This window comes from Pempheris klunzingeri, chromosome 12 (assembly GCF_042242105.1).
Source record: "Pempheris klunzingeri isolate RE-2024b chromosome 12, fPemKlu1.hap1, whole genome shotgun sequence".
Classification (NCBI taxonomy): domain Eukaryota; kingdom Metazoa; phylum Chordata; class Actinopteri; order Acropomatiformes; family Pempheridae; genus Pempheris; species Pempheris klunzingeri.
Window position 1 is genome coordinate 8,385,936 of NC_092023.1, and position 14,547 is coordinate 8,400,482.

A 14,547-nucleotide genomic window follows, 5' to 3' on the forward strand; every position below is an offset into this window, starting at 1 on the left:
ATTAAGTTCTATGTACTGTCAACATATGGCAAACAGTTTTGAAAAATGACACTCTATTCTACTATTTTTTACATTGGTCAAATGTGAAGAGCATTTACATGGAGTAACTGAATTATTGGGAGCACAACCCTAAATATGTCTTATTTCTGGACCAAGCCATTACTTCAACATAAAACAGTGCTGAATACAAACATTGCAGAAACACCCACATCAAAAATAAACGTTTTCTCAAGACAAAGTATTCAAGTTAATTTAATGTGACGATCCAGCCCATGATTTTTAAATATCAAAAAAAAAGTAAACAAATGGCTCAATCAGTGTTCAGTTTGCAAGTGGTATTATTCAGTGTGTCTTATTGAGGAATAAATACTCTAACAATTGAAGTAAGATCCACAGGTAACCTGAATTTGAACTTTCAATAAAGAAAGAAGAAAAAGCTCATTTAAAAACATCATGATAACAGTTTTATAAAAATATAAATACAGTACAAATCTGATGTCATCTTAAAGTCAGGATCTATTAGGTCGATCACGTCAACACCACATAAAATTGAAATGAGGTTACTTTTGTGCACGTTTGATAAACTTTTTTCGTCTCCCTTTTCGCACCAGTATACAAGGACCAAAAGAACAGTTGACTTAAAATTATAGCTTTTCAGTGTCTAACTGTGGGACTATGATAAGCTATGGGTTAGTCTTGGCCCTTTTAACATGTGAAGAAAACTATAGTAGAACATGTGCTATCAGTCAGGCAACCCCTCGGTTCTGTTAATATATCGTTAGAATGCATCATTGTCCACCCCATTCAACATTAACACTTCAAAACATAGTGTAAAAGTGTAAGCCTTGTATTTGATTGCAAATAATCATCTTCAGCTGGAGGAGGTGCTCCTGTAAATGCATCAGATGGCTCAGCTGTGAGGATAAAATACCTGGAAAATAAGAAACCTAAGTAAGTAAGATGCACAACACTATCAGTAAAGTCTGCAAGATAGTTTCAGTAGTGTACTTTAGACCTGTAACAGTATCAGCTAAGTGCTTAAAGACACAAACTTCACGCATCCTAAACCCCGTGTTTGTGTGAAATGGGTTAACAGTACCTTTACTTTAGTGTGCCGGGTGATTTGGAAAGCCTCTTCTGCCAGGTTTGTAGTGAAGGACTCCTTGCTGTGACAGTCGGAGCTGAGGCCATCTATTAGACTGGCAGTGCCTGCTGAGGTAGTGTTGTACCCACTGTCCACCTGAACGCACAAAAAGCAGTCCATTAGACAAACATATCAAACAAATGACCAACAGGAATTCATTCAGAGTAATTTAGTATGAAGTGAAATACAAAAAGAACAACGTAGCTCTTAGTTCTGCCTGGATGAAATTGCTCAAACAAACCTGCATGCTGGAATCGTAGCGGATGCTGCTTCCCTCTGCCAGAAGAGATACAAACATCTGAGAGCTTTCTATTGCTGACACATTGCCCATACGAGAGCTGGTCAGCTGCCCCGAAAGCCCTGCACATTCCTCCTCTTCATCCTCCTCTTCTATCCCCGTCTCCTTGTTCTCCTCCATTTTCATGGGTTCCATAGGATCCAGGCTAACTTTCTCAGCGTCAGCAGGGTGAGTATTGCGGTCCATGGGTGAAGCTGGATCTAGCTCCATAGGGGGGAGAGAAGAGGAGGAGGACGATGACAACGACGGGAGTTGTTCCTCAGCCTCTTGACTGTCTTGGAGTTTAGGGTTGAGGATCGGGGAGATGAGGGGAGGGGAGGCCCAGCAGCGGACTCTGGGCCGGAGCTTGGGTCTGGCATTGTGCTGAGGCTCACTGTGGCAGTGGAGCTGGTGTGGAGAGCAGCCACGAATGGGAGAACAACCTTCAACAAATGGGCTCTCATTGCAGGGAGGTACATCTATGTCCAGGGGAACATCTTGTGGAGTCAAACTGCTTGGTAGCTTCCTCTCGGCTAAAGAAAGAACACAGATTTGCATCGAGCTTGGTTAACATCACAACATAGTTTTCAAATATTGTTAAAAACCTACTAGTAATAAAAAGGCCTTTTTCCAAAATCTACTTTATATTAAAAAGACAAGTCTACCTGAGCCTGTGGGTGTGCGTACTGCATATGCAACAATAGGAGAAATTGTGGGGGAGACGAGGCCAGCAGGAGAGGACCTATCAGGGAACAGAGGACTGGTGATGCTGCCAAGGCTGCAGTCCCGGAAGCAGCCATGCTGGATGGGACTGGACGAGAACTGACCCTACAGTTAAGACAATGCAGATGCATATTTGTTTTAACAGTGTAATTGTTCATTTAACTTAAAAAGCTTAATCAATATGCGAAAAAACTACCAAAGTCTTAAGTGCTAAAAGGATTAGCCAATTAAGATAAGATGGATATGGATTCAAATAATAAAAAAAATTATAAAATTTGCCGAAAAAATTTCACTTTCATGATAACTACATTTGTTGCTAACTTAAAAGATCTGTTACGTGACATACAGAGATATATCCACACAGGTACTGTGCTTTAGAATTGACATACCACGAATATGGCTAAATAATATCATCATTTGCACCCCCACACTTTTTCACTCACCGTTGAGGGAGTCGGAGCCGACACGCCACAGGACAAAGGGGAAGAAAAGACAGACAATATAGCTTCAACCCCTCCTACCACTCCCTCTCCTCGGCTTAAAGAATGCCTCTCCTGCTTGGCCTGGTTTCTCTCTGGGGTTGGTGGGCTAGAGCTATCAGAGCCACTGTAACTGCCCTGGCCATCGAGGAAGAGTTTTCGTCTTAAAGAAGAGGAACTGAGACTCTCCTGCACAGCATCACACGCTTCCTCGTGGCGGTAGTAATCCCCTGAAGAGAGGGATGAAAGACAGACAAGCACCGTGACCTGATGGTACTTAGTCATAACAGACTCTCTGATTTGATTGTGGCAGCATTCATTAGAGGCTTACCTAGTACTTTCTCCAAATCAAAAGCCAGAGGTAAAGAGAGAGTTGTCTGACAAGCAACTGTGAAATGAACATATTGAAGAAATGTCAAAAACTAGTTAGTAGATTGTGAAGGAAAGAAGAGGCACTGTAGAAAGTAAATTGAAAAACTCAAAGAAGAACACACCAACCTGAGATTTTTTCTGGCTCCTCTGCAATCATTGCAGACATACAACCTACAAGTGAAAAGACACAATACAGTCACATGAATTGCTCAAATAATGCACAAATCCAGAATCCAGCATGAGGAAGTGCGACTATTAAAGACTTTGAGGAGCTAAATACGATAACTTACTTTTCAGATAGAACTGAGGGCCTTTACGGCTGTTTGGTGCGGCCCAGGGGGAAGGCACGATGGCTTCTTTGGTGAAAAACTGTATTGGGAGACAGACAGATGATACAATTACAAAATGAATCGAAAAATCAATATATTGGCGTCAATAAAATTAGATTTAATTAGACTCACCATACCTGCTCAATTGCATTTTGACGCTTTTCCTCAATGTCAGAATCCATCCTAGATTATGTTATTAAAAAAAAAATTTGTAAGTTCAATTCCCTGCCATCTCTCAGGATTTAATACATCAAAATGGATTAAGCAAAGCAACACTATTTACTCTGTCTTTACCCTCCTCAGGAAACTTCACAACATCATCCTTACAATGTACATATCCACTAAGGCTACTGTGTCATTACATACCTTGTCTGGCTGAGGTAAAAAGACTGTCGCTGGATTTCCTCTGGATCGATGTGCACTGGGAGAAGACTGGCCATCTCATCAATAGACCAGTTAAACTTGGGTGGAGTCTGGGGGGATGGAGATAGGTGAGGAAGTGTAAAAACACTAAATATACCCCTCAGTACAGCAAAATACCTAAATACAGAGTATTTAGGTATTTGTGTCTGTGCATTTGTGTCACACAGTAGCAGGTCTAAAAGATTTGAGGTGTCAGATGATTAAACTTACAGCTTTACAAGGCTTGGATTTGAAGACGGATGGGCTGGGCACCAGGGGTTCACGGAGGTGGTGGTAGTCATTGGGGCTCTCAAAGGGGTTTCTGATGGAAGGCCTGCCTGGAGTCTCTGGAGTGATCTGTAGCTCAGCATGGTCCCCCATCTTAGCTGCAGAGAGCACATTACAGTCAAGGAAAACAACATTTCAGATATAAAACTGCCAAGATATGACCCCGCCAAACGTCAGCCTCGGTTTCATTTAAAGGTTCATAGTTTTGGTGCGCTGGCTACATTACTTTCCCTGTTTCTATAGCGTTAACGACTGGCCTTCGAAAGAGGCAATTAGCTAGCGTACACGCAATTTCTTGCCTTCTTCCTTGACACTTCACTCAAAAAAAGGAAAGCCAAACTTAAATATAACCTTTATACGTTTTGTCGTCGGTACTTACAACTGTTAACGAGCCAGGACTTTGAACACACAGCTACAAACAATCTTCATTGAAGACTCGGCAAACAATCGTCAGTGAGAGGGTTCAAACGTTTATTTCAATTTCGCCCATGAGACCCGTCAGCCAATAGAAATGTTGCAGGAAGTTCTTGGGAACCAATCAGCGAAGAAAGTCATTTCGTCATTTCCTCTCTCAGTTTCAGCAGTGAGCTTAGCGGGATAGCTAGCTTTAGAGCTAATGTTGTCCCTTAGTGATTTCTAATTTTTGGAGAACTTATCTAAAATGAATACGAGACATTTAAAGAGTGGCTGAGCTGTTGCTGTTACTTTAACTAACGTCTTGCATCGCGTCAGAGACCTCTTCAAGTCCTGTTTGTTAGCCACCTGCTAACAAGCGTCGGCTAAATATATTCATTTTAACGTTACACCATGGCAAGTGCTGCAAATGCAAACTTAAACGCAGTCCGGGAGACAATGGACGGTAAATATATATTTAATGCACATTCAGAAGGTTATATATTTGTAAAACTCTTTTAAATTCAGTTGCAGATAACGCAAATGTGCCTATGCTATCCCTGAGCTGTTTTTTATTTGTCTTGTGGTCAAATTAAATGAATCTAACAAAGGTGTGTGTAACTTGTCACCTTTTGCAGTGCTGCTGGAGATCTCCAGGTTGCTGAACACTGGTTTGGACATGGAGTCTCTGTCCATATGTGTGAGACTGTGTGAGCAGGGCATCAACCCAGAAGCCTTGTCTGCAGTCATCAAAGAACTGCGTAAAGCCACTGAATCCCTCAAGGTACAAAATCAGCCTCCTAAAGAGCTAACCAGTTGTCTTAAATTGTCTTATTGTTTAACCAACAGTCTAAAAACACAAGATCTACAAAATAAAGTGATATAACAGGGAGAAAAACAGAAAAACCTCATATTCCAGAAGCTGAATCCAATGTGTTGAGAAGTGTTTGGTATTTTTATTGGTTAAATGGTTAGTGTATGATTATTTAAATTGTTGTATATTGTCTGTTGATCAGCTAATCACTTAATTACCAAGAGTTTGAGCACATTCAGGCTTTGAATTGTCGTCTATAAAATAGCCTCCGAGATGGGAGGCCTTCAACTGCTTTCGTCATCCAGTTCTGGTCTCACATCCTAAATATCTTCTTAAATGAACTGTTAATAAAGATGGTAGATATGAATGTCTCCAGTGGCATGGTATAGGGTTGGTTGATATGACAACATATATATATATATATATATATATACGGGAAGGCGATATTAAAACTGACATGCCGTCTATGCTAAGGTATTCCTCCCTCAAGTATCTCTGGGTGGATCAGGCCATTGTGTATATTTATGAGAGTAAACGCTTTACAGCAACACTGGATTTTTCCAGAAAACATGCCAAAACATAATATACAATTAGTGTACATCATAGTAGTCTAACCATACCCCATTGTCTAAACATGGTGTTATAATGCTCAGGTTTTGCTCTGTGTGAACTGCTGAATTTGGCCACTTCTTTCATGTTGCCATATGTCATATGTTGAGCATATGCACTTATGAGCCACAGTACATGTTTTTGTGCTAAACAAACTGGCAAGATGATATCTGTGATGTGGGGTGTTACTATTCCAGTCACTGTTGAAGGAAGTGTCTTAACATCCAGACTAGAGGGAAGGTTTCAGTAAGACTGAAAGAAGTCAAATTTGCACAATGTGAGTTCCTAATAATTTTTCTTTGGTGTAGCTTTTGTTTTCTAGGCCTGTCAAACTCTATGATGATAACATAATAAATCCTTATGATGCATCATATATTTTCTTTTTCAGGCTTCTGAAAACTGCACTAACTGAATTTGCAGCCTACTCCACTCAGTTTGGGAACTTTAATGGCATCATGCCCCGTTCGTGGATCTGTACCTACAGTGGTCATATTTGTCAGTGTGTTGGCACTCCTTGTTTTTTGAATCAGAAAAGACTGTTCCCTCCAGGCCAAAGTTTTGGATGAGCACACTGTGTCCTCTGCGCCTCCTCGATGGCTAACTGCTCCTGCTTTGTGCTGTGACTTGTGTCGTGAGTTTTTGTGTCGAGGTGTTGGCCTCAGTCTTCTTCCTAAACAAAGACGCCTCCCAACATGAGGGCATGCTCGGCTGTTCTGCCTCAGATTTAGGCCAGATCCAAGTTTCTCCTTCTGCTGTTTGTAAAGTGTAAGATCAGAGAGGTATTAGCCATGACATCCTGCCTTAATTTAAGAGCCTTCTTCTAATGTCAACTTGTGTTGCACTTTTCATGAGGAAATGTTTTTTTATGATATTCTGTAATGTCTAATTTGTTATGAATTGTTTTTAATTTCATGCAAGCCTAATCCATTTTTCAACTTCCATTGACCACATAAGCATCAATGATTGAACAAAATCTAAATTAAAATGTTACAGTCAACAGCCACAAGGTGGTGTTGTGTCTCTCTTATTCAAATCTGAGTTATAGGTTTTCAATGGGTTTTATGCTCTTACTGAGCAAGTTTACTATCTCATGAGTTTTCCTGGTGGTTTAAGAGTAATTAAATACTGTGATATTATCAGTTTTGTTTTCAATCACATTTTCCATTGTAGGATGCAGCAAAGTATTTTTCCATGGTGATATTCTTACAGGCTTTCAAATTTTCAGATGTATTTTAGAAAGGAAAGGAAATGAACTTTCTGTCACACCAGGTGAAAGGTAGAAAGATTGTGGTGGAACATTTCACAACTATAAACACACCATATAGGGGTGATTATATCCGCATGTACAAAAGAGAAGATACTAACGAGTCATTCTTTACAGCATGCTTTCCTATACAACTGAAATCTTGGCCCCTCTTTATGCCCATACATTATTTACAAAAAAGTATGTTAGAGATATTGCAAACTTGACAAAAAACCATGTCTATGATCAACCCCAAATGAAACCCCTACATCATGTATCTAACCACACAGAGCACAGTGTCGTTTCTCCACTGTCTGTAAAATAGCTCTATTTATCTTCGAGACGAGGGAAAATGCTGAGAGCACAGAACATTCCTCCACAGGCCAATATACAGGCGAGATGCGACCTCTCATCCGCAAGGACTTGAATGTGTGTGTCCCTCTGTGTGTGTGAGTTCAGGTGCTCACGCAGCGCTGTAGATGTCTACAAATGAGTAGGCCCTAAGCCACCTGACAGTAACGCCTCACCCCTCACAGACACACCACCGAGAAAGCCAGCGAGTGAGCAGGAGGGCGCGTGTGTGTGTGTGTAAGCATTTCTGTCTTCTTCTGCTTTGTCTCGCCATCTTGACTGACAGGCTGTGAGTCTAAATCTCTGTACTCCTGCTTTGATCTCTTAACACAGTATCTCTCTGTTCCCCAATACCAGCATCGTGTTTGCCGAGTATGAGAGGCATACAGATACGGTGCAATGGCTCTCCTTGATAGCCCATAAGCCTAAACAACCCCTGGGCTCTGTGGGGGGCGAACTGCATGAGATGTTCATGGAGGGAGACCCACATTGAGAATCCTTCTCTTTTACAAAGGAAAATAGTTATGCATGGCTTGATTGGCTACTGTGGGCGTGGGATACAGGATGCATTGCTCACTGTTTGATGTGTTTGAAGGGTTTCTCCTGATCCTGCCCAGCTACTTTGATCTCTGTAAAACAAAATATTCACAAATCCCATAGTCCTCACTGAGAGATTAGCGTCCACATATGCATAAACATCTAAGAGGTGTTCAACTAGGGCACTGGTCAGGTCACATGACTGTATAAACTTAAGCAGGTCTTCACATCATAACTTCTAAAGGTGTTTATGTTTGTATGTCTGATAATTATCCAGGCTGAGGATTATTTTTCTGATAAATGAGGGCAGTCTCATTTAAAAGTGAAAGATCTATGTGTTGCAATTACGGTCCAGGTGTGTGCATTGGATATTACAAAAATAATTAGACTGGACTGATTAGAGTTTCTTTATGTATAAGGAAAGATGGTCTGTTGATGTTTGTACAAACCTAAATTACAAACAGTGTCAGGAAAACAAATACAGTGTACAGAGTGTGTGAGATGATCCAAAAGTCAAAGATCTCCATGTGCACGGTTATGTTTAGGTTACTAATTACCATTAGCCATAAACAGGCAGGTTTAATGGTCTCCCTGCAGAGACACGGCTTTGTTTGTTTGTGTCCATTTCAAGTTTCATTTCTCTTATGATTATTTCAGGGTTAGATGTTTTAAAAGACCATTGTTTCTGATGACTTTTGGGTTGGATGATGAACAAACAAACTAAAGTTTTATTTATTATGCTTGGGGCAGGAGACAAAGTTCTCTTTTTGTAATGTAATATATCTAAGAAGTTGTATTCTCGTCTGATTGTCTCACTACTGCTATGATTTGGTGTTTTAAAAGTCTGTGTGGGCTCGGCACTTGCATGTGCCTGACATACAAACTGAATTACAATAAGAACTCTATGAAAAATAAAACTAGAAAGAGGCGAATCAAAAAATACAGGGTAGATATATATAGAAGATAAAGTACGCAAAGTGCATAATGGTGACTGTAATAATAACAATAGTGGTAATGAAAATGTATGAATTAATTCATAATTAGTTATACTGTTGTATATATAGTGTAAAGTACATAGTATATGTAGTAGACATAAAAGGTATAGTTAAATAGTCTAAAAATATAGAATATAAAATTATAGAATATAAATGTAAATGAAAATACTCATTCAAGTACTAAGCACAGTTCAGAGGTTAATTATGTATGATACTTTTTACTTGTACTCCAGAGGGGAATAATATAATATTTACTCTGGTACGCTTATCTGACAACTACAGTTATGTTGCTGATTAAGAGTTTAAAACTCTTTTAATATACATATAAAATGCAATGCGTCGTTACACACTAGATTTAACCACCCAACAGGATATAATGTAGGTAGATTTAGCCCCACAGCAGCCAACTACAACATTAAAACGCAGCTTACATATTGATGCATCAGGCATAAGAATCTAATAGTATAATAAAATATCGCATTGGCTTTTAATTTAGTAGTTTAGGGACATTTTGCTGCTAATCTTTACATGTCTTTACTTAAAATGAGACTTTGTAACTCCTGCTGAATAGTGGCCATCATCAGGCGACCTGACTGAGGGTGAGTGGAACAGGACCAAGACCACAAAACAACAAAACTGTCCCCTGTTTATGTTCATTATATTTACATCTCATTTCAAAATGTTCATCAGCACCCGTAGAGAAGGGCAACGAAGTCAGCAAACAGCAATATCTGTCTCAACTTAGCTTTAACAGACCATGCGAGTTAAATTTATCAGATTGTGTTCTTTATTCTCACTGAAGTTACACAAAACCACTTTAAGTAAAAATGTGAAGGCAGGACTTTCACTTGTAATGGATTAATTTTACACTGTGGCTTTCCAACTTTCACTAAAGTAAATAATCTGAATACGTCTTCTGGCACTGACAATAAATGACACAACCATCTAAGCAGTGTATTCCTACTGCTCTGAAACCCAATTATAGTCCACCTACAGCAGTGTACACCCCCCCTGAAGATTTATATAGGTCTGTACTATGGCACTAAAATGGTTGATTTATTAATATTTTTTCATATATCTAACTGATGGAGCCTGCCTCTCCCTCATCTTTCAACACTGTGAAGCTGCACCGACTGTATTTGCCTTGAGAGGAGTTCTGTGACCTTGTTAGAGCTTACTCCAACACACCACCCCTGATTAAATACAGGCCACACTTTTACACTGTAAGATTATACTATTTAGGTCCCAATTAAATTCATAGCAGGGAAATTGGATCATAAACTCTTTAAAGGATCGTTAACAATCATTAGACAGGATAATGGCATGGCAATCAAAATATGTTAAAAAAAAAAACAAACTTCTAAAGTCTTTTAGTGACTTTGTTGTTTTTGGACATTTTCCAAGCTGATTAATGTAGAATTGATTGATTTACAGTTGTAATTAGCTGTCTTCTGCATAGATGCATAATAATCGTATATCTCCCTACTTGTTTTAAAGTATTAATTGGTTTCATTAACAAAAGCAGCTAATTGAATAACAATTAACAAAGTTGTTGATGGCATCGAGCGCGTGCAAGCTCCCTTGTGTTTTCCCTATGATGATAATGAAACCACCTTTTTATCAGATTGGAATTTTGTGTGTTGGACTATGTAATGACTAATATGATATTGGGTTTATTAGTTTATTTGAGTGGCTCACTGAGGCGTTAAGCTGGTATTGAACACGTTGTGTTTAACAGGTAGGCACCATATGTTGCCTTAATCAGACACTGGAATCACATTTGGCTGTTAAATTGTCTTCTAATAAAAGCAGGTAGTAAAACAACTTGAGCTAATTCAATTTCAAGCCAGTTTTGGTGAAGTGAACAGCTGTTCATATTTGTTGAATTGCTTTAACATTCCCTCTCATGTTTATTTATTTTTTCTGTCTTTTTTAAGGTTTAACTTCAACAGCCTATTTGTTCTTCAACTTTTCTTGTAGAAAATAGAGATGGAGGGTGGACTAGCTGTCCACTCTCCTTAAAAGAAGACAATACCAGGCATATTGTAGTGACAGCTTGCATTGTGTGTGTGAGAGTGTGTGTGTGTAAGAGAAAGAGTGAGAATAAGGAGACAGGAGAGAGAGAGAGAGAGTGTGTGTGTGTGTATGTTAGAAAAACAGAAAAATAGAGAGCATGTGTGTAAGTGTGTGTGTGTGTGTGTGTGTTACAGTGACAGCTTGTATTCTCCGTGATTAATGATGTGCTGTGTGACTTGATAAGTGCTTCGGAGGACCAACGCTTGTTTCAATTAGACCTTGTGAAGGTCGCGACGCCGCGCCGGCCTCTCATTATCATATCCATAATCAATCCACATTATCATAGGGGAATGTGGAATGGATGTGTGATATCTTGGTCATACACACACACACGTACACACACTCACACACCTAATCACATACCAAAACACAATGACATACTCTCTCACTCACAAGAGCACACACACACACCCTTCACTCCAAGTTGATTTGAATCATAACAGTGGCTGTCGGAACGGATTGTCTGTTCAGATTAAGAGTGTGTTTCTGAGAATTAAGCAGCGGTGATGGTGGTGGCATTTCAGATCTCCTCTGCAGACACAAATGCCAAAACATAATTCTGTCACCCCCTCCTTCTCTCTAACACAACCACATTAACGACAAAACGCGCGCACACACGCACACACACACTTAGGCCTAACCAGGACCCTGGGGCATTTTTAATAGAGGCGAAGTGATTCGTATGTTTTTACTCCTCTAATGAGAACAGATTGAGTGGTATTTACACTTCATCGGCTGATCTAGCCACCTACACATTTCCCTCATGCTTCTGCTGCTCTCTGGCCAAAACAGACATGTGGAAAGGACCAGAGCTTGGCTTTCAAACAGCGACACAACATGAACATTATCTTTGGCTCATGATGGCAATACAACAAGATAAATATGAATTGTTAAAACAGGAAAACTGCAACCAGATTTTTGTCTCTCTAAGGAAGTGTGTATTTGTAAGAAAACCGTAAGAAAATTAAAAGGGAAAGGTGTCGGATTCAAATCTGGCAAGCACATTGGTCCAAGGGGGCGACTCACGTTGGGATCTCATTGTTTCCCAGTGAGTCTTTAATTTAATCAGTCAGGTCTACCTGAGACTGAAACATACGGGAAAAAAGAAGACAGGTCATAACAAACCGATTCAGACCATGAGATACAACAACATGAATCACGGGAAATGTGGGAGGGTAAAACGTAGGAAGATATAAAAAAAAAAAAAATGAATGAACTTGTTTGGAGCAAATGAAGGGAGAGTCTTCCTTGGCAGTCATAAATACGTTTGCAAAGTGTGAGGAAGAGAGGCAGAGGTAAACACAAGTGCCTACAAAACCTTGCCGCCTAGATTTACCCAGATTTTTGACATTTTCAAACTTGTAAGCTTTAACCTCAACTGACGCTGCCTAAATTGACATCACTTGAGGCACTGTATCAGATTTCACGCACCTTTAAGCCAAAAAGGGCTTAATACGACTTCTTTTTTTCCCCCACATACGCAGTAGACCTGAGATCTGTAAACAAAATTGATGGTGTTCCCCTTTAATATTACACAGCTCAAGTAAAAGTATGACTTCTTTCTTCTCCTCTGTATGCTGCGCTGTATTTTTATACAGATTTTGCAGCAAGTATTGGTTCATTGTTTCATTTCATGGGACTTTAAGCACAATAGCTGCTGTAAGACTTAAACCTATGACCTTCCTGTTGTGAGACAAAGTCGCTTCCCACGAGGGCATCCTGCAACTCACTAGTAACAGGGTTCTCTTCAACACTGCGGTTGCTTACCAAACCATGGGTGGATGCAACTAATATTTTAGAAAACTAAACCAAACCTTGCATCTAACGCTATAATCCGTTCCTTAGGCTGACATATTACTCATCAGGTTGTTTATGCCACCTATTATGGGCTAACTGGGTTCACAGTACATAAGGAAATCAATATTATCAGATGATGCCACATAATAAAAAAAAGTTGCAAAGCAGTGGCCTGGGAGGTTAAAACTGAACGCTTGACTACTCATTAAACACTTTAAGGTGGAAATTTACAACATGAATCAGCTCTGCTTAACACTGATGGCTTTATCTGTGTATTTTCTACAGATGGAGAAAGAGAGTCGTGACATTTCTTTTTGGCAAGGAAAAGGCCATACTCAGCAGGAGTTATCAAAGGCAAAAAGTAAAAAGTTCGAGTTAGCTATCTCTCTCTCTCTCTCCCTCTCTCTTCCCCTGGAGATACTCATGTTAAGCATAATTAAGCAGATTTGATTAGCATCAAGCCTGGCTTCCTCTCTTGACTTTTAATGAATGTAAATCTACCATCTACATCCTAAAGATTAATTTCTGCCAATTAAAAAACACAAGAGGGCTTATTGGGGAGAGGGAGGGGGTTGTGAGGAAAAGAGTGTTAAAGTCCTTTGAGTTGGAGTACAGTCGGAGTTTTATCCTCTTCCCCCTTGTCTTATGGTGAGATGGTCTCTGGAGATCTGTGTCTCTCTCTCCCTCACGACCAAGATCATTATCAGCACAATGTTCCGTGAAAGCCACTTTGAAAGGACTGCGAGCTCCATATGTAAATGATGGGAGTGCGTGTGTGTGTGTGTGTATGTGTGTGTGTGTGTGTGGACTGGATGAGGAAGCAGTACAGGGAACAGGTAAAGAGGTCAATTTGTCAAGCCAAGGTTACTGGCCCCCTTATGAGCTTTTGTACAGTCTCTCATTTCTCTTTCTGGATCCCGGTGATTCAGATTCAGATTCAGATTTTTGTTGATTTAAGACCACAACGCTATGGAGCGTAAACAACAGTACAGTGAAGATAAAACAACGGCACCCGGCAGGAATAATGCGCAACACAAATTACTTGAGGTTGAACAGCCTTTAAGAAGTCACCTGATTACCGTATAATTTTTCGGCTTATCCAGCTGTAGTCACAAAATTAAATCAAGCATGGATGTCCTACTAATTTGGCAGGTATTTTCCCCCTATATTTCACTATGTCTGCATTCTTATCTTTTAAAAAAAAAACTATTACAAATCATTACAAAGGACAGAACCCCTCTTTTCCATACCCAGGCCATCATAAGGCTTGGCTACATTTATATTATATTTATACTCTTGATTTAATTTAAAATGGGCGTAAAGAGCACATGGAGATACTTCAGATTTCACTATGACATTGATGTGAGACACTGAAATGAACAATATTTGTGTTTTCCAGCTGTTTATCTGACAACTATTATGAATGAATGAATGAATGAATGAATGAAAGAGCGTTGTTCTGAAGTCTCTGTTTTTGTATTATATTCCAAATCACTCTCGTACAGTCATGTTTAATAAAGTCTCCTATCCATGTTAACTAGCACGTACACATGGAGAATAACAGCTCTCAAGACGAAATAACTACAGTAATCAGATCATGACATTTTCAGGGATAACATAATTATACAACTATTAGTCCAAAACGGTTTTGTGGGAAGATTACAGTGATGAAGGTTTATAAATAAGACAGATTGAGTGCCACAGACACGCTAAGTCCC

The 14,547-nt window shown here is 39.6% G+C and overlaps 2 protein-coding genes across 2 annotated transcripts; one reads left to right on the forward strand and one right to left on the reverse strand.

Moving 5' to 3' along the window:
* Positions 1-407: 407 nt before the first annotated feature.
* bora (bora aurora kinase A activator) lies at positions 408-4,474 on the reverse strand. The gene is made up of 12 exons (XM_070841356.1): positions 4,394-4,474; positions 3,958-4,112; positions 3,691-3,797; positions 3,462-3,507; positions 3,286-3,364; positions 3,122-3,166; positions 2,955-3,011; positions 2,588-2,853; positions 2,087-2,249; positions 1,386-1,954; positions 1,100-1,240; positions 408-931 (listed from the first exon to the last, which is right to left on the reverse strand). Exons 2-12 carry the CDS (start codon positions 4,105-4,107, stop codon positions 911-913), a joined length of 1,644 nt encoding a protein of 547 aa, XP_070697457.1. The 5' UTR covers positions 4,108-4,112; positions 4,394-4,474; the 3' UTR covers positions 408-910.
* Positions 4,475-4,594: 120 nt separating this feature from the next.
* Positions 4,595-6,822, forward strand: mzt1 (mitotic spindle organizing protein 1). The gene is made up of 3 exons (XM_070841251.1): positions 4,595-4,873; positions 5,046-5,191; positions 6,219-6,822. The coding sequence occupies exons 1-3, from the start codon at positions 4,822-4,824 to the stop codon at positions 6,240-6,242; spliced, it is 222 nt and encodes a 73-aa protein (XP_070697352.1). The 5' UTR covers positions 4,595-4,821; the 3' UTR covers positions 6,243-6,822.
* The last annotated feature ends 7,725 nt before the right edge of the window (positions 6,823-14,547 follow it).

Coding starts and splice junctions, on each gene's coding strand:
- bora (XM_070841356.1), bottom strand. CDS start 4,107: ATGGGGGACCATGCTGAGCTACAGATCACTCCAGAGACTCCAGGCAGG. Junction 3,508..3,690: donor TTTTACCTCAGCCAGACAAG/GTATGTAATGAC, acceptor AACATAATCTAG/GATGGATTCTGACATTGAGG. Junction 3,365..3,461: donor GTCAAAATGCAATTGAGCAG/GTATGGTGAGTC, acceptor CTCCCAATACAG/TTTTTCACCAAAGAAGCCAT.
- mzt1 (XM_070841251.1), top strand. CDS start 4,822: ATGGCAAGTGCTGCAAATGCAAACTTAAACGCAGTCCGGGAGACAATG. Junction 4,874..5,045: donor AGTCCGGGAGACAATGGACG/GTAAATATATAT, acceptor CACCTTTTGCAG/TGCTGCTGGAGATCTCCAGG. Junction 5,192..6,218: donor AAGCCACTGAATCCCTCAAG/GTACAAAATCAG, acceptor TTTCTTTTTCAG/GCTTCTGAAAACTGCACTAA.